Source organism: Tarenaya hassleriana, unplaced genomic scaffold (genome assembly GCF_000463585.1).
Source record: "Tarenaya hassleriana unplaced genomic scaffold, ASM46358v1 Cleome5, whole genome shotgun sequence".
NCBI lineage: Eukaryota > Viridiplantae > Streptophyta > Magnoliopsida > Brassicales > Cleomaceae > Tarenaya > Tarenaya hassleriana.
This window is the reverse complement of record NW_010967707.1, coordinates 1831461-1850262: the sequence shown is the minus strand read 5'-3', so window position 1 is coordinate 1850262 and position 18802 is coordinate 1831461. Positions and strand designations below refer to the sequence as shown.

The window sequence follows — 18802 nt, the reverse complement described above, 5'->3', positions numbered from 1 at the left end:
CTTAAATAGAGTTTGTCTCTCCCAAGCTTAAACTCACTACCCAGGACATCAATTTACCCATCTCCCAATGATCTAAATCACGTTAACATAATATAATCTAATGAATTTTGTCAATAGGTCCCATTGCCTCAACTCAAGTCAACGAAGGAGAAGATTTTCATATTTCAAAAGCAAATAAATATTGTGAATAAAACTAATTATTTGTCCTTTGGCATCTTCATCATTACAAAATGAGCCCAACAATAAAAAAATATTGATTATATATAGAAAATGTTTGATGATTATGTTGTAAGTATCATTATCAATGTTAGAGAGAGCGCACACATACATATATATATATACACGTGTACATATATTTTAGTGATAAATTTAGTTATTTAATTTTGGTTTGTAAAAATCGGGCGGAGGGACCCACATCCAATATACCACCAAACAGCGACTCTCGTTGTACATATCCAAGCCTTGGATTGGAGGATTGAGAGACGACGAAGCAAACAAAAAAGTGCATTTATATTTTTTTTTTCCTAAAAGAGATTTGTTTTCTTTTCTCCGCAAAAATCATTCGCAGAAAATTCACGCGTGATTTGTTTATAGGTTCTGATTATTTGGGTTTTCTTGTTCGGGTTCGTGATTTTTCGCTGGTGGGCTTGTCATTTGGATTTCGGTCTGTGTGGGCTAGTCGTCGCGGTGGTTTCCTCTGTCCTTTCTTCCCGGCGGCGATGCCGACGCGCAACATCACTTACGCACAAATTGATCTCTCGCTCCATGCATGTGAATGTGATCTCTCTCTCTCGCCGGAGCCACGTACAGACTACGTCGCTCCACGCCGTCTCCGCTCTCCTCGCGATGCCGACCTCCATGCTACGCGACGTTTGCGCCGCACGATCCTCCCGGAATCCACCGTACTCGTCGCGCCTCCAGCTCCGTGAAAATGTTGAAAAAGCGGAGTTCCCGGATCAGATCAGCTTATCTGATGGCAGCGGAGGAGGAGCCGCCGGTGTCGAACTCACTCATGGCGGCGATCAAGCGCTCTCAGGCCAACCAGCGACGGCACCCGGAGTCGTACCACTTGCAGCAGATTCACCACGGCGGCGGCGGAAGCGGAGCCCAGACGACGACGGCGGTCATCAGGGTCGAGCTGAAGTACTTCATACTCTCCATCCTCGACGACCCGGTCGTGAGTCGGGTCCTCAACGATGCTGGGTATCGGAGCTCTGAGATCAAGCTCGACGTGCTATCTTATTTTCTAATTAGTTTCCTTCTTCTCTTCCTCTGTAACCTGCCGGATTCGGACCCGGGCCGTGGCGGATTCGGGTTCCCGTTTTGCGGGAACAGCGAGGTCGACGAGAATTGCCGGAGAATCGGCGATGTATTGTCCCGGAAAGAGAAGAAGAACCCTTTGTTAGTCGGAGTTTGCGCTAACGCAGCCATGAAGACCTTCACGGACTTGATGAACAGAGGGAAATTAGGGTTTCTGCCTCTGGAGTTCACTGGGGTAAGCGTACTAAGCATAGAGAAAGAGATTAGTGAAATTTTGGTCGATGGGTCAAGAAACGAAGAAGAGACTCGGAAGAAACTCGATGAATTAGATAGAATCATAAAGCAGAAATGCGCGGGATCGGGCGTGATTCTGAATCTAGGCGAGTTCAAGGGCTTGACTTGTGAAGCTTCTTCTTCTTCTTCCTCTTCCTCTTCTAATGGCAATGCTCTGGAGAGTCTCGTCTCGAAGCTCTCGAGTTTGCTGGAACTTCACCGAGGGAATCTTTGGTTCATAGGCTCAATATCCAGCAACGAGACGTTTCCTCAGCTGCTCGATCGGTTTCCGACAATAGAGAAGGATTGGGATCTTCATGTTCTTCCCATCACTTCCACTAAACCCTCGGGGGTTTATCCGAAATCCAGGTCCTTTTTCGTTTTACGTGCCCGTGTCTTTGTGTTTGTGCACTGGTGATGCTTCAGAGCTCTATACCAAAAATTTTTTTATTAAGTGATTGAAGGAGCATACGACATTAATGCAGAGCCAAGTTCAAAGTAATAGTTTATTCTTGTGTCCATTATCGAAACAAAACGCACTTGAGGTTTCTTCTTTACTTCAATTTACATCTTATATTTGGTCAGTGAGCTTGTTCTGTTCTGTCTTTTGTTTCTTCCCGGTCTTGAAACTCTGTCAAATCCGTGAAACTATCTGTTGAGCCGTTCATCTCTTTTACTCATTTGAACATACTTGTGAAATGTTTTCAGTCAAACTGGTTTTGAAGCATTCAGTCCCAATTATTACATTGAGTTTCTCCAACACTGAATGCTTTTGATGTTGTGGTTTACAGCTTGATGGGGTCATTTGTACCGTTTGGAGGGCTTTTTGCCTCGACCTCTGATTTCAGAGTTCCCTCATTCGGCAACGCAACGAATCAACCGATGCCTCGATGTCACCTTTGCAACGAGAAATACGAGCAAGAAGTCGCATCCTTTATCAAGGTAGGTTCAAGCTTCTCGGCGGCTAATCAGTGTTCCGAAAAGTTACCTTCTTGGCTACGATCTGTCGATCCCAATTCACACAACAAGGGCATAGACTCAAAGGTGCGTTTCTATCTAGTTAGCTTGTCGTTGCCATTAGGGGCAATCTCTTGAGAGATTTCTCTTCTCATTCAGTGCAGGCTAAAGACGACACAGACATATTAGGTTCACGAATGGCGGCCCTGCAGAAGAAATGGGACGACGTTTGCCAAAGAATCCACCAATCCCCAGCCTTTCCAAAGTTCGGGTTTCAGCCCTCAAGACCAGAGTTCTCGGTCCAGCTTGTTCGGGATCAGTTCGAAAATGTTGTCAGAAGGCCTACCGAGCAAATTTCAGGGACTTCTAATCTGCAAATTCCATCACCATCCCGGCTATCAGTACAGGTTTCGAAGCCAAAGCACAATGATGCTCTTACGAGTCCTATGACTAACTGCACAACGAGTTCGCCTTTGAGTTGTGTGACCACAGATTTAGGGTTGGGAACGATCTATGCATCGTCAAACCAAGAACCTAAAACACCGATATCACTGGACAAGAGAGATTTGGGGGCGAGCAGTGAGAAATCACGGCTTCTGACTCAGCAGTCTTGTGCAGAACTGATCAACCCGAAAGATTTCAAGTCTCTGAAAGAGCTTCTGTCCCAGAAAGTTAGTTGGCAATCCGATGCTGTGAATGCCATAAGTGAAATCCTCTGCGGATGCAAAGAAGGCTCATGGAGAAGCCATGGCGGATCATCAAGAAACGTTTGGCTTGCCCTTCTTGGACCTGACAGAGTCGGTAAGAAGAAGATAGCCTCGGCCCTTGCTGAAATCTTCTTCAATGGGCAGGAAAACTTTATTTCAGCGGATTTTCAGGCACAGGATTGCCTTGACGATAAATTCAGAGGAAAAACAGTTGTTGATTATGTAGCTGGGGAATTGGCGAGGCATCCACATTCTGTTCTTTTCCTGGAAAATGTTGAAAAAGCGGAGTTCCCGGATCAGATCAGCTTATCTGATGCTGTCAGAACCGGAAAACTGCGAAATTCGCACGGGAGAGAGATTAGTATGAAAAATGTGATTGTTGTTGTGACTTCAGGAGATGTCAAGGACAGTAACAGGCATGTTCTTGACTCTGGAAAATTCTCCGAGGAAAGAATGCTCAGTGCCAAAAGCTGTAGATTGCAGATAAAGCTCTCGGAAACTGCTCGAACCAGTCTGAATAAAAGAAAACAGGATTCAGAAACAGAAACAGTAGAGGCTCGAGCCCAGAAGGCTCAACGTTCGTTTCTTGATTTGAATCTTCCGGTGGAGGAGACAGAAGCCGACACAGAAGAGACAGTCACCATGTCCGAGAACACAAAAGCTTGGCTGGATGATTTCGTCGGACTATTAGACGACAAAGTGATGTTTAAGCCAGTCGATTTCGATGGGTTGGCGAAGAACATCCAGAGGAGCATCATTTCAACATTTCGCCGCTCTTTCGGGTCAGAAATCGAGTTCGAGATGGACGATGAAGTGATTGTTCAGATCCTCGCGGGTTCTTGGTTGTCGGATGAAGACAGAACACTAGATCAGTGGCTCCATAACGTACTTGCCCCGAGATTCGTAGAAGCCAGACAGAAGTACGGTTCCACTCCTGGGTTTGCCGTGAAACTGGCCGCCGTAGGAGGTCTTCCGGCGGAAGAACAAGCTGCGGGAGGGAAGTTCCCGGCGAGGGTCGATGTGCTCTGACTTGTTATTATCATATAACATAAATGCATATGGTTATTATCATAGTTGATTGTGATTTGCTCTGTGATCATTCTCTCTTATATGTTTGTGGTTTGTGCTTGTAACTATAGATAAAATAGCTGGTAAGTAACTTTGGTACATATATAGCTTCGTAGAAAAAAAGAACCGATTGCCATTTTTGGTTTAGGCCTCTTCTTCATATTATTTTTTTGGTCGATTTTGCATTTTACAAAACTTTTGTCCCGTTCGGAACCATTCTATATTATTATATTTCGAAACCAAGATATATATTCTATACGTATATTTTTAAAAATTCAAATTCAAACCGAATAAAAGATAACAAAAATTAAAACTTTTATTAGAAATTATGTATCTTTATACGTTCATATGAGGCTTCGGGTATTAATGGACCGTTTCTAGGCCCGATAGAAAGAACTCATGCCGTTCGTAGCGCACAGAAACGGCGAGGCGTCCTCCAGGTGGAAAACGGCATGCGTGCTGCTGAGCTTTCGGCGGAAATGGAAATGATAATGAAAGAGAAGCGTAGGGCAAGGAAGCGTAAAGAGGGAGGACCAGAACCCAGGGACTTGTCGTTTTCAAAGATGGGCTTTATTCACCTGCCATTCTATCCATCCTCAAATTCACACAATTTGTTTTTTATTTTTTTAATGTGATGGGTCGTTCTCCGGACAGAGGTGAAAAGAGTTCGTAGGAATCCCATCAAGTACTGAAACTGATACTTCCCTCCGAAATTACGATCTTATCTTAAAACCGTAAAAATATTACACAAGATTTTGGAAACCTAAGAGAATACCAATTATTTACGTAACGATTCACATGCGAAAGCATCAAATATCTATTTATTTATTTATTTATTTTTATTACAAAATCGGTGGATTTTTTTTTTCTTTCATACGCACTATTTTCTTTTAGACTGCGGTGGCCCAAAAGAGGGTTCTTTGGGAGGAGGCCCAACAGAGAGGCCCAAGCAGGAAAGTTTCGATCGTAGACGGCCGCAGAGCAAAAACATCGCCCACTCAGGCACCGCCACGTGTCTTCCCCCAAGCTATGGGAAGTAAAATTGATAATAGTAATTTCTTTTACGGCGTCTATTTTTAGATTCTACAACAATGTTAGGGGATCCAAGCATGGATCGTTTTATTGGTAAAAGTTTCTTTCGTGATTTTGAATCCTCTGCATAGATATATGATACCATCAAACTCCTCAAGTGACGAAGAAAAACGTTGTTTTCTTCAACCCTCTCTTGGGGCGTCTGCCTCTGCCGGCGGCGGCGCGTCTAACCGGCGGGTTGTGTCTGCCATTGGCCGAGGGCTCGTCGTAGTCGTTGGTGCCCAACAACAGTGACCTCCCTTTCGCTACCGCCTCTTCACCTCCTGCCAATGCAATATATATGCACACACATTCTTAAACTTTCATGCATCCAATTTATATGTTAGTCTACGTAAACATGTATCCTCTCAACACTAATTCACAAAGCTTCAATGCAACAATAGTTATTATCAGATAACCCTAATTAAAAAATAATACGTTAATGTTTCGTTGAAAAGCCTCCTCGTGCCCATGCGCCGTCGAGCAACATCACTTACGCACAAATTGATCTCTCGCTCCCGTGTATGTGCTCTCTCTCTCTCTCCCTCTCTCTCTCTCTCTCTCTCTCTCTCTCTCTCTCTCTCTCTCTCTCTCTCTCTCTCTCTCTCTCTCTCTGTAAACATCATCCTTTCTTCTACCCAAACACGTTCACCCATACGGCCACACCGTACGTACACCAAAATGTACAAAATTGATATTCAAATAATGGTGAGAGCTATAGTTTTTTTTTTTTTTTGATAATGAGCTATAGTTTAATTAATACGTTTCTTTAGATAATTCTGTTTTATAAAAGTTGGAAGAATTTGAAAGATGCGAAGAAAAAATAAGGAAATTGAAAAGGGATAATTATATGCCAAGGAACATAAATACCAGAAAATGAAACTGAGAATCCAGCCGAAGAGACAGCAACAATTGCGAAGAAGATGCATAATATTATACACGTCCGAACTGCCGCAGTACTCATCTTATCCTCTCTCTCTCTCTCTCTCTCTCTCTCTCTCTCTCTCCCTCCTTGGATTTGTGATTTTATGTGCCTCTCTTTCTCTACTTATAGACCCCAAAATATCCCGCACGCTAAATTAAGTATACCCTTGTATAAATAAATGTGACAAATACATAAATATTGATAATACGAGGAATGATATTACGCGCCAAAAAGTCTACTCTTTTTTGTGATTCAAAACATAAGTTTCATTCAAAAATTACAAGTTGTTATACATATATTAACCACGCTTTCGGTTTCTTCAAGTTGCTTAGAGATCTATAAAGCCGATCTTATTTTCTAATTAGTTTCCTTCTTATAATCTTTCGTATGGATATCAATTTATGTCGTCTTTTATATATGTATATATATCCACGAAAAACATAAATTTTGGTCTTTTAACGAGTGGAAACACAGAAGTTAGATCAAATATTATAATGACATGGTTGCATCCTCAGCATTTTTATGATGCTCCAAATGGTGTGTAGAGTTTGTGTATTTGACATTTTTATATAAAAAAGAAGAAAAGTCAACGGCTTTCATTGGGTTAACGGGTTGGCCTGCAGGAAACACACACCGTCTGTTTCACAAAGTCAACGGTCTAACACTGAAGCTTAGCAACCATGTGACCGATCATTATGTAGTTTTGTTTGTCGTGTCCTCTTGTGCTATGGCTTACCCACCAAAACTCTGTTGCTTTCGGTCTGGCTTTGCTTTCTTATTATAACACATATACATACATATATATATATATATATGATAATATGATATCTTCGTCCCCACGTTCGGCTTTTTGATCGGGAATGCTTCTTCATTGCAGACAACATACTTCACTAGACCACCAAAAGATGGAATTCATGGGGTGCTACGAACCATATTGTTATGCACGAAACTTCTAATACAAAAAAACAAATGGATTAACACATGAAACCCACCATCCTTTTCTTTTTCTCCTGGAACCACATCACACATATTCCTAAAGTTTGTAGATTTCCGCAATGGGGCAGGCAGACAATGGAAGAGAGAAACACTGACCCGGCATGATAAGATTCGGGTTGTTGAGATTGTAAAGGACGGATGTGCAAGAACAAGAGCACCCATCAAAACCCATCATCTTTTCTTGAACCCGTATTTCTTACGTTCGTAGAACAGATCGGTTTTCGCACTCCCGAGGTTGACGATCTTGGGACAGCCATCTCGGTCTTTCTCCTGCTGTGTACACTCCTTGCAGTAGTAAGCATCCGAGATTCCAACTCCTCCGCATATGACACACCGTCCTTGGAAGGACCCGTAGTTGCATTCGTCGCATATACGGACAAGAGTGCATGGGCGCACATATGAATCACAAACCACGCATTTGCCGTCACATTTCTCGCACAGCCTTCCAATGGCAATTCCAGGTTGTTTCCTGCACATTATCAGATCAGGGTGATGCTTGGCCATGGTCCCTTCAACGTTCCCGGCTCTCTGCTATGATCTTAGACCTGCAAATGTAGGTTTTGCCCACAAAAAGCAAACAAACAACTTCTCTGGATTAGCAAAAACATCTATTCACCTCCATAACTTCAACTTCAATCAACCTGTCTGTACATGGATGTACAAGCTAACCCGAAAATTTCAACCTGTCTGTACAAGCTAATTCAAAAATTTCAAATGAAGAATGTTTCTAACTCATGCAGATTCACTAAGGAACAGCCATACTTGCCTACAATAACATGTGACTAAGCAACTCTAACTATAGAAATTTCCTTTCCAGGCAACTCATAGTAACAGGGAGAACTATAAAATAAATCAGCAGAATCACATGTCTATCGATTCCATTCAAATAATGCTGCATCAAATAGATATTGTTCGCTCAAAATTTTGTCAAAACAATCAAACCCATGACTAAATTTCAGTTTCCACAACACAGCCGAAAAGAAACAGGGAGAAGAAAGAACTATTATCGCATCAGCCAAACTCAGTTTCTTCGAACACTAAAAGAACAGGAAGGGAGTCAAGTGGCAAACCAACTGAAGAGCTAAAGAATAACCTTTTAGTAAAAAAAAAAAGAAAAGAAGGGAAATTTAATACCGTAGAATCTCAAAATTTTCTACTGGTTCATTTCTCAGAGGAATTACAACGAACACCTTCTACGCACCGTATAGTAGCCGATTACCGACTCAGATGCGAACAAGTTAACATTTCGAATTCTAAGGGGACAAAAAAAAAACGGAGGGAGAGAATGGAAACTACATTTTGACGAATCAAACATCAATAACTTTGGCGTATCCAGTTCAAAACTTAGCAAATCAATGTAGCATGGATATCATATAATCCATACCCCAACGGACAGCAACCCAATGAAAATTTTCCAAACCGCAGAAAAGTAAAATGATTGGGAACCCAAAGAAAGCCGACAGAAGGAACATAAGGCCTCATAAACCCTAAGATTCCAGAGCAACAGAAAACCTAGAAGAAGCCAATAAATTGCGGAGGAAAATTCACAAGAAGAGAGAGATCTAGCCTGAGACGGAGAAGAAGATGAACGTTCCCGATGATCAGGAGCGAGAGGTTTCCCGAGCGCCAGTCGAAAACCAACAAGGGAGAAGACGGCGAAGGAAGAAACTCGGACGGTTGCGGGAGAAATGACGAAGAATCCAGACGAGTCGGTCCAGTTATTTCTAATGGGCTTTTCTTATTCGGGCCTCTTAATCTCGAAACGTTGAGTGATGAATTCCGAATCGGAATATATATAAAATTTCTGGTGATCATATATCACATTGAGACTTTCATAAATTGAATATCATATATTATGATAATGTAATCATACTATGATTCTAATCATATGATCATATTTGGAAAAAGGTACGCTTAGAAATAGATATAGGAAATGGAGGTTATTTTGGATATTTTGCGTGTGGGATGTCTGTTAACCATGGAAGTGAACTACGTGCCGTTTTCAGCCAGAGTGAACAACCAGTCGGCTTACTGACTCTCATTTTCGATAAGAGGGCCCCCACTCTGATGTAAGCCAATACACGAGGTTTTTCATGATAAGGTGTCAGGAACATATGGCATGATGACACGTGTCATCTCCAGAGAGTGTCGGTGTCTTTTTGGCTGATGCTGTTGTTGTAACCTAGCTTGGGACTTGGGCACTTGCATGGGGAGCGGTAGTACGGTACGTGACCAAAAACAAACATAGGTAGGTCCCTATATATATATATATATATATATATATATATATATATTTGGTATGAATCGGAATATATATTTGATTTTAGACGTATTAATATTTGTGTTTGGATTATGTCTCAACTCCTCTTAACAAGATTTGCAAGTATAAAATTTTCCATATCTGGTTTAAGAAAAAAAAATGATTTAAATCCGCATGCAATGAAAATATATATCCATGTCTAACGCTCAACGGACATTATTATTTATTCACGTCACGTGCTTGATTAAAGCCAAACAGCCTCTAATTACAGTCGCTTTTATCCTAATTATATTATAGAATGTGGGTTTCGATGTCTCTTGTAATGTGAAGAGATTAAAAAAACATATGAAATTATTTTCCAAGTGGAATGTGTAACATGGTATGGGCCCCTTAAATGTTCCAAATAATATCTTATGTTTTGGATTCTTCTTTTTTCATAAAATCTGCCATGAAAGGATATGGAACAATTTGGTGGACCGTTGAGATAATCCTACACGTTCTTAGAATGGCGGAGAATTATTCGAAAGAAAAAACACATAAAATTTCGGCAAAAGAACAAAAAAAAAAGAGATTTTTTTTTACAAGATCCTTTCCATTATATTTTTTTATTATTAATTTCAATAGTTGAATAACAAATATGATATTTTGAGATGTATTTTTTTTAGTGTATATATATTCTAAAAATTTTGGTGAGTACACCTCTGTTTGTTCGGGGAGATGAATTTATAGTTAAGTAATTATGCATTTTATATATCAATGATTTTTTATAAACAATGATACCTGTGATAAATATATATTTTTTGTGCAAGGATCAAAATATTTATTAGTATTTTTGGACGTGTTTTCACATGAAAATGATTTTATTTATACGCTCTGATTAATATAATAATTTTATAATTCGTTATTTTAAAATTTAAAACAATATATTAATTTAATCATATGTGAAATAAAAAAAAAACACTTTGACAAAATTTAATCATATGTGGAGGATGGTGGAGCACGTCAATAGTGTAGTGTCACGGCAATCTCTTGCAAAAATAAGTTCGGACAACTGGAGACACCGGTGCTCTTTGGTATACGTGGACCACTAATAGATTGACACGTCACCGGATTTTACCACCCTTTGGCATCCAAGTGGTGACCATACCCCTTCCGCCCGAGTTCTAATCTTCTGCTTCGCGCCCCATCCCAACACTGTAACAATTTTTTTTTATAACTGTGGAAACCCGTGATACGACCCTTCAGACCGGACTCCAACCGCCTCAATCTTCTCACAGACTGGACAGTCGGTATGCCGACAATAAACTTCCGATCCTACACAATAACTGGCAAACTACGTAGATCGAATAAAATAGCCGAAGCTGGCCGGGTCAAGGGAATAAAATTCTACCCATCAATATTTTATTACAAACAAAGGAAGTTTAACATACGGAGCATAGATAAATCTAAAAAGTTTTTTAGTGATCGATATTTTATTCCTAACTGGTACACGATCATCAATAATGAGCTGTTTGCCTTGAGGACTTGATTCCCCGTATGTATGATGTGTTGATCACGTACAACGAGAGTCAACCAACAACAAAAAAGTCAACGGATCAAGCGGCAGAAAATGGATGGACATCATTTGTGGCTGACACACCACATATTTGCCTTCCCCACCATCCGAATCTAATCAATCTAAGAACAACCGCTTGGTGGCGAGGGATCCCTAAAAAAAACACGAGCATAAACGATAACCGTTGGCTCCTCGCTTGACAAAAAAATCAACGGACCAGATTAAACAGCGGCTTGGCTATTTTTGGATAAGGATAATAACACTCGCCAAGTGCTCAGTTTCTTACAGCAGCTCGGGAACTTCTCCAAGGGTCGTTACTATGTCATCAAAAACCCTTGTCCCCTATTATCCTTATCTAAATCTTCTTGTATTTTTTTTTAACTAATCGATGAATCTTATATATCTGGAAAGAAATATTTTACTTGAGAAAATATTTAAATTCTATCTGGAAAAAAATCCCTTTTTCTGCGGGAAAAAATGTAATTGGATTTCAATATACAGGAAACAATGAGCATTCAAAACTCGCAATGAATTTACACGTGATAAATTTTAAAAATTGAGACGGTATTCCGCGTCCACAACTTTGTGATCAAGTAGAGGCAAACTCCACGTCAAAACTTCAAAAAAAAATATTGCAATTTGATATACTGTTCACATGTCGCAGTTCAATCAAATCCACGTATAAAAGCCAATGGCCATAAGCACCACAACCACAACACACGAAAGTTGGCACACATGGAGAAACAGAGCATCAGGTTCAGACAGAACACTTCTTCTTCTTCTTCTTGGGTTCGAGGCGCGTGCATCGGACGCGGCTGTTTCGGTACCGTTAGCACGGCCGTGAGAAGATCTGACGGCGGAATTTTTGCCGTGAAATCCGTTGATCTTGCCACATGTCTCCCTTCTCAGGCAGAGTCTCTGGAGAACGAAATCGCCGTCATCCGCTCTATCGAGCCTCACCCCTACGTCGTGGGTTTCATCGGCGATGACGTGTCCAAGGAGGGAACGGCGTCGTTTCGGAATCTTCACATAGAGTATCTTCCCGGCAGTGACGTGGCATCCGCCAGCAACGGAATTGACGAGGCTCTGCTCCGACGGTACACGTGGTGTTTGGTCTCTGCTCTTCGACACGTTCACTCGCACGGAATCGTTCACTGCGACGTCAAAGCGGCGAACGCCCTCTTCGGGCACGACCGGAGTTCCGTCAAACTCGCGGACTTCGGGTCGGCTATCAGATTTTGCGGCGGCGAGTCGACGGCTCTGATCACGCCACGCGGAAGCCCCCTGTGGATGGCGCCGGAGGTGATCAGGAGGGAGTACCAGGGGCCGGAAAGTGACGTGTGGTCGCTCGGTTGTACGGTCATCGAGATTTTCACCGGAAAACCCGCCTGGGAAGACCGCGGGCTAGACTCGCTGATTCGAATCGGATTCTCCGACCAGTTACCGGTTATCCCGGCGGGTCTGTCGGAACTCGGACGCGATTTCCTCGACAAGTGTTTGAGCAAAGACCCGAGTCTGAGGTGGAGTTGCGATCAGCTTTTAAAGCACCCGTTTCTGTCACGTGATCATTGTTCGCCGTCTTCTGAATCGTCTCCCCGTTGCGTACTCGACTGGGTCAAATCGGAGTACGAACAATACGACGGAGAGGAAGATACCGGGCCGAGATCAGAACCCGGAGTTTCGGCGATGGCAAGGATTTGTAATTTGGGTGCGACCGGAGGGACAAATTGGGAATCAGATGGTTGGGTGGAGGTAAGAGGCCCTCAACGAATCAAGGAATATCCGAATCGCCCGAGGGTAAATGCGGAATCAAACACATGTCAAGAGGTCGAAGATTCGTCGGAGTGGCAAAGTCGTAATTTCAACAATCTGGGAGCCGCGGCGACAGACGTTGGGCGGCCGGAGAACGCGGGACCGTCCGCGGTGTTGCGTGAATTATTATTCATGGAATTTCTGGCGGTAGAAAATATTCATATATGTTCTAAATCTTTCGTCGATGTGATTCACATATATCGTAATTATCGTGACAATAATAATAAAAATCAAATTTTTTTTCTATTGCATGTGATTAGATGGGGCCAAAAAACCTGAACTCTTCGTGGTCTGTTGGGGATGGGTGTCCTAACTCATGCATTTACCCTCAACGATAAGCTTCTCGACAAAAAAAAAAAATTATAATCAACCTTTAAAAATATATATATCAAATAAATTATTGGGAAAAAATTATCACGACTTCCATGGAAGATACTTCACTATAAACGAAGTTTGTTTGTTTGAATATGGAATAAACGGGTCTAAACAAGAAATCCCATTATTTGATCGGCTTAATTATATTTGTAGGTAAAATAATATGTAACTAAATATAATCGGCTTTATATTTTTTTTTCCGAATAAAATATGGACAAATGGAAGGATGACGATGCGGTGGTGGGCATCGTTGGCATCCACAAGATCCTTAATTCGCAAGGTGGAAGAGGTATCGAGTATCAACACAAATAATATACCATTTTTGCTCAAGATCATTCTACTTTCTTCATGATTTCATCCTTTTGACATATCTTAAAGTTATAGCCGACTTTTCCAATTTGCATCTGTTTAAACTTTTAATTTGGATTTGACTTTAGTTAAAGTGCATTGTTTATTTACAAAGTCAAAATATTCAAAGATGGGCAAGAGATTATTATTATAATAATAATAATAATTCTACATAATTATTAAAGATGAAGATGATTGGCTCTTTCTGGTCTTTTATCATCTAACGGAACACACGCACAAAAAAAAACTCAAAACATCAATTTGATCCGTACTTTATTTGATATATAACTATGAAACGGTTGATTTTCCCATATAATATATCTTGAAATGCGGAACTTCATCTCTATAGGTGGTTTTTAAAGATTTGAACAATATAATAGTTCTATATAATGGGATTTACAAAATCGTTATATATTTGTTTCAAATAGAAAAATAATATTAGGCTCTTTTATAGGCCTCATATTCTTAGGTTGTCATATTGGGCTATTGGGCTTGCTCTTCATGAAAACTAGGCCCAAAAAAATTTTCCCCTTCACGACCAGTCTCCTATAAAATCTCCTTTAACTTAGCCGTCATAAGGACCCAACCATTTTCTCCGTCTCTCCCACAGCACCGAACAAGCGAGCGGCCTTGTGGTAGAGGTTTGATACAATGGCGACCAACGAACCCCAGCACGAGAACAGAGAGGAGGAAGAGACCGGAGCCAACGAGGACGAGGACACCGGAGCTCAGGTCGCTCCAATCGTCAGGCTCGAGGAGGTCGCCGTCACCACCGGTGAGGAAGACGAAGACGCCATCCTCGATCTGTATGTATATTTCGCTCTTTGAGTCTCTTGACATTTTGATCTCTGTCTAGGTCGTTCGGATCTGATCGTTGCTGTAGCTGCTTCCTCGATTTCTTCTAGGGTTTTAGTTTGCGATCGGTCCTGAGATTTCGATTCGGTTTTGATTGTGGATCGTAGTAAATCGAAGTTGTATCGGTTCGATAAGGATGGGAATCAGTGGAAGGAGAGAGGTGCGGGTACTGTTAAGTTTTTGAAGCACAAGGGGACTAGCAAGATTCGTCTTGTTATGAGGCAATCCAAAACTCTGAAGATCTGTGCCAATCATCTCAGTGAGTTCTCCCGATCGCGTGCTCTCGTCTTTGGATTTTAAGTTTTCAATGGATCCGTGTTTCGTGAATCATTAACTATGCTCTCTTCCGCAACCTCTGCAGTTTTGCCCGGCATGACTGTTCAGGAACACGTTGGAAATGAAAAGTCCTGCGTGTGGCATGCCTCTGATTTTTCCGAAGGGGAATTGAAGGATGAGCTCTTCTGCATCAGATTCGCATCAGTGGAAAGTGAGTATGAATATGGATAATGTGATTTGCATAGTAGATCTTAATACGTGATTCCCAGATCGTTCCAGCACTTGCCAACATGTCTCTCACATGTTGGTTGTTGTGATTAGATGATTATTGGTTAGCAATGTATATCCAATCCTTTTCATCGGCCATACCCTTCTGAGTTCTGATTACTTTCTTGGGCGGTTCTGCGGCTTCTCATTTGCATCACTTCTATTCATCTCCATCAGGAGCCTTCTAGGGCTTATAGCTAAAATCATTGGAGAACCTCGAGAGACCACTTTAGATATTCCTTGAACGCATGTTAATGGTTATATTGTTGATTGTTTTGATCTGTTTGTTGCGTTGTTACTTCCTTTTACTATTCATTTGGCCTCTTCATATGTTAGTCTACGAACTTACTACTAGTGACATAGCATGAATGCTTTATGTTGGGGAATTGTTAGATGGTAAGATGCCGTTGCTTTGCTACAATTGTGTAGGTTTCTTTTTGGTTACGCTAGTTTTTATCTGCCATTTGATCTAGAGCTAGTTGAGCATGTGTTTAGATTCACAAGTTGCTTATGGCAGCAAGCCACAATTACAATGACATTAGTCAACTCTCAACAGTTTAATCTTACCAAAGTAATAGTCCTGGTTATCTCAGTATGTCTTGTAGTTAAGCTGTGCAGCACAGGTAACTGTTTTAGAAGCTCCTTGAATTCCTGTGTTAATCTTGTCCCGATTTGTCTCCTGTTAGCACTTTTCTGGGTTATTTCTCTCCATAGTTTTACTGTGCTCATCTCATCCTCTCAAGGGCACTATATTTTCTCACATTTAAAGACACGTTGAACCAAATAGATAATTGAGGATATTTATAACTTGTCAGACTGCAAGACATTCATGCAAAAGTTCAAGGAAGTTGCCGAATCTGAAGAAAAGAAAGAAGAGGACAAAGATGCTTCAGAAGCAGCTGGTCTTCTTGAGAAATTGACAGTTAAAGAGAAGGAAACAGAGGAGAAACCTGTGGAGGAGGCGCCATCAACAAAGGAAGAGGAGAAGAAGAGCGAGCCGGAGAAGGCGGGTGAAGAAAAGAAGAAGACGGATGAAGAGTCCGGTTCCTCAACTTAGATGTCTCGGCTGTTTTTCTTCTGCCAAACCTGTTGTGTGCATGGATACAGGGTGAGGTATTCTATCTTTCATTATAGTGTTCAGATCCCTCTCCTGTTTAATGGCTTTTGTCATGTCATATTTGCTGGTGGGTCTTATGGGTCGGGTTGGATGTCAGAAGTCTGAAAAAGAGTTAGCTGATGGTTTGCATATGAGAATTTTGGTGATGGCGGACGGTGGAAAGTTTGAGTTTGTTTTCTGAATACATGACTGTAAGTTCTATTGTTCCCTTGGATGGATGGATGGTCAGCATTTTGAGGAGATAAAAGTGTTTCCAATTTGAGTCCATTATAGGTAAATATGAATGGTTTCATATCACAGTGTTAGATCTTAGGCTGCCATCCCACATTGCAGTCCCTCAGGGTAAGCTAACTGATGTGTCCTTATGGACAAAAAAATATTCGAAGGCTTAATACTGATGGCAGCATAGGTTAAGATAAAACTTACCACCGCTTTGTACGGGAGAATGCAGAGATGGTGTTACGGGTTCCTTCCTTCGGCTCTGCTGCTTCGGATAAGGCTCTCTGTCGTGATTCTCTTCTTTCTGACATTCGGACAAAAGCATTTGTTACCTTTTAACTTTAAGATAAAAACTCCAAAAAAACAAATGTCTTAGAAGTCATATATTCAATCAATAACTTGAGATGAAACTCTGGAAATATTTTAAAGGTATGGGATTTTTCTAAACTTGATTTTTTTTAAAAGAACCGAAAGTTAAGGAAAGATGATAGGTACAAAAAGCAAATTTATATTATTATTATTATTATTATTATTAGTACCATCTTTTAAAAAAATCATAATAATACTTATATAAAAAAGAAAATAATAATAAATTGAAATAGGACAGATAAATAAGGCAGGGAAAGCTTATGTTAGAAAAAAAGCTTATTAATTTAACCAATAATCTTATCATAAATTTAATCGATTATTAATAAGAAAAAGGGTTATGAAACAAAATCTACTCTTATGGTATAATAAGTTTTTTTTTTTGATAATGTTATGGTATAATAAGCTGTTATTGATATTTCCTCTAAATAAAAAAAGAAAAATAAAATAGATAGAAAGAAAGATTATATATATATATATATATATATATATAAGAATTCGAATTGTTATGGTAACATTTAACAATTTCTATATAAAAAAAATCTCAGTTTGCGAGGTATATTCAGAATTTTATAAAAAGCATTAACATTGAAAATAGTTATTAGGTATTACCAACCATTAGGCGTATAGACTTAGCAAGGCAGATACATAAAATCCACATGGAAAATGTGTTTTAGCTATTTATATTTAGTGTATTGATACGAACGTTACAATCCCATAAACATCATCATGTAAAAATTCCATATGTCTTAAACAATATTTAAAGAAACAATACAACGCGTATTTTCCTTTTTCCTTTTTGTCCTTTTTATTTATTTTTTAATTGGATAATCCCACAAGGCCACATATCCCTTCCTCGCCTTTCTTTCTCCGGGCTCCTATTTTTTATTTGTCACTTTATCTTTCAAACCCTTTTTTTATAAAATAAAAAACAAATTGTGCAATGGACCGACGCAATTATTCGACCCACTTTCCATGCAATGTACTTGAAATGCGATTGAAGCAGTACGGACAAAAAAGATGGACCCCCGAGAAATTTAAGAGGGAGATGATAGGTTGAGGGGACAAGACATGGGATTTGGTTGTTAAGGTTTTTCGGATGATGACACTTTGATCATCTCTTCCTCCGTCTCAACCGTGTGCATGTCCTTCGTTACTTGTCCTCTATCATATCCTGAAAGCCCTACACTTTGATCGCGTTCCCATTGCCTGAATCTTCCGATACGACGTCGTAACAGATTCCTCTTTCCCAACCTATATTTTCTTTCACGTACGTACGTACTGTTATTCACATCGGTCACTCAATGATTTGAGCAGTCAAAGTTTGTGGGGAAGAGATATATAATTTTACGAGAAGCGGGCATGGTTCTAAAGCTTATTGTAAAAATAAAATTACGAAACTTTAATTTGTCGGAAGATAACATATCTTGAATTTTGTATGATAAGGTATTTTTAGTTATAGAGAATAATTATCTTGTTAAGCAGTCAACTTTTTTTTTTACGGTTTTCACATCATTCTTCTAGTGGCAATCTGCGAGATATTTGTCATATGAGAATTAGAAGGCAGTAGCTTTCGTAAGTGAGAGTGGACCCAACCATCTATAAGACTATATATAGGGGTAATGAGATGATGAAATAATTGAAATAAAAAGTCAAATCAATGAATTTTTATTTGTAGGAAGATGGTGAAGTCATTTAATGAGAGAGGGACCATCTCGAACTCAAATGTTAGAACGATTCAAGCCTGTCGACCACGTCAAATGGGCCTACCACTCCCTTCGCTTTTTCATTCTCTTCCATTGCAGATTTTTATTTATCAATAACCTTTTTCTTTACTCTAAATAAACCATTTCGATTTATTTTTTGTGCTTTGGTTACACTTTTTTCATAATTTAAGGCACTTAAATTAAGATTTTTATGTAATAAAAAAATTATGGATCAGTCAGAAATATTTACATATAGATACACATTTATAAATTACAAATTTAATATTATAGTGGTAGGTTGCAAATAAATGGCTAAATTTTAAATGGTATAATTTATGTATAGTGCGTGATTGCAATTGAGTTGGCATTTGACCTAATTTGTGTACTCT

The 18802-nt window shown here is 40.0% G+C and overlaps 5 protein-coding genes across 5 annotated transcripts; 4 read left to right on the top strand and 1 right to left on the bottom strand.

Annotated features, from left to right (window-relative positions):
• Nucleotides 1-931: 931 nt before the first annotated feature.
• On the top strand, nucleotides 932-2628 carry LOC104827401 (protein SMAX1-LIKE 6-like). The gene is made up of 2 exons (XM_010560575.1): nucleotides 932-1947; nucleotides 2325-2628. The coding sequence occupies exons 1-2, from the start codon at nucleotides 932-934 to the stop codon at nucleotides 2626-2628; spliced, it is 1320 nt and encodes a 439-aa protein (XP_010558877.1).
• LOC104826286 (protein SMAX1-LIKE 7-like) lies at nucleotides 2487-4430 on the top strand. The gene is made up of 2 exons (XM_010558900.1): nucleotides 2487-2577; nucleotides 2650-4430. The coding sequence occupies exon 2, from the start codon at nucleotides 2688-2690 to the stop codon at nucleotides 4224-4226; it is 1539 nt and encodes a 512-aa protein (XP_010557202.1). The 5' UTR covers nucleotides 2487-2577; nucleotides 2650-2687; the 3' UTR covers nucleotides 4227-4430.
• Nucleotides 4431-7132: 2702 nt separating this feature from the next.
• LOC104826285 (PHD finger-like domain-containing protein 5B) lies at nucleotides 7133-8961 on the bottom strand. The gene is made up of 2 exons (XM_010558899.2): nucleotides 8825-8961; nucleotides 7133-7802 (listed from the first exon to the last, which is right to left on the bottom strand). Exon 2 carries the CDS (start codon nucleotides 7759-7761, stop codon nucleotides 7429-7431), a length of 333 nt encoding a protein of 110 aa, XP_010557201.1. The 5' UTR covers nucleotides 7762-7802; nucleotides 8825-8961; the 3' UTR covers nucleotides 7133-7428.
• A 2605-nt stretch (nucleotides 8962-11566) lies between these two features.
• On the top strand, nucleotides 11567-13165 carry LOC104826284 (mitogen-activated protein kinase kinase kinase NPK1-like). The gene has a single exon (XM_010558898.1). It carries the CDS (start codon nucleotides 11808-11810, stop codon nucleotides 13161-13163), a length of 1356 nt encoding a protein of 451 aa, XP_010557200.1. The 5' UTR covers nucleotides 11567-11807; the 3' UTR covers nucleotides 13164-13165.
• Nucleotides 13166-14188: 1023 nt separating this feature from the next.
• Nucleotides 14189-16329, top strand: LOC104826282 (ran-binding protein 1 homolog b-like). The gene is made up of 4 exons (XM_010558897.2): nucleotides 14189-14413; nucleotides 14570-14721; nucleotides 14824-14949; nucleotides 15821-16329. The coding sequence occupies exons 1-4, from the start codon at nucleotides 14259-14261 to the stop codon at nucleotides 16060-16062; spliced, it is 675 nt and encodes a 224-aa protein (XP_010557199.1). The 5' UTR covers nucleotides 14189-14258; the 3' UTR covers nucleotides 16063-16329.
• Nucleotides 16330-18802: the final 2473 nt, after the last annotated feature.

What these genes read in the sequence shown, in the direction of transcription:
- LOC104827401 (XM_010560575.1), top strand. Translation starts at nt 932, where the DNA reads ATGTTGAAAAAGCGGAGTTCCCGGATCAGATCAGCTTATCTGATGGCA. An exon ending in GTCTTTGTGTTTGTGCACTG is followed by an intron (nt 1,948 to 2,324) that starts GTGATGCTTCAG and finishes TGTGGTTTACAG; the next exon opens with CTTGATGGGGTCATTTGTAC.
- LOC104826286 (XM_010558900.1), top strand. Translation starts at nt 2,688, where the DNA reads ATGGCGGCCCTGCAGAAGAAATGGGACGACGTTTGCCAAAGAATCCAC.
- LOC104826285 (XM_010558899.2), bottom strand. Translation starts at nt 7,761, where the DNA reads ATGGCCAAGCATCACCCTGATCTGATAATGTGCAGGAAACAACCTGGA.
- LOC104826284 (XM_010558898.1), top strand. Translation starts at nt 11,808, where the DNA reads ATGGAGAAACAGAGCATCAGGTTCAGACAGAACACTTCTTCTTCTTCT.
- LOC104826282 (XM_010558897.2), top strand. Translation starts at nt 14,259, where the DNA reads ATGGCGACCAACGAACCCCAGCACGAGAACAGAGAGGAGGAAGAGACC. An exon ending in GAAGACGCCATCCTCGATCT is followed by an intron (nt 14,414 to 14,569) that starts GTATGTATATTT and finishes TGTGGATCGTAG; the next exon opens with TAAATCGAAGTTGTATCGGT. An exon ending in CAGATTCGCATCAGTGGAAA is followed by an intron (nt 14,950 to 15,820) that starts GTGAGTATGAAT and finishes ATAACTTGTCAG; the next exon opens with ACTGCAAGACATTCATGCAA.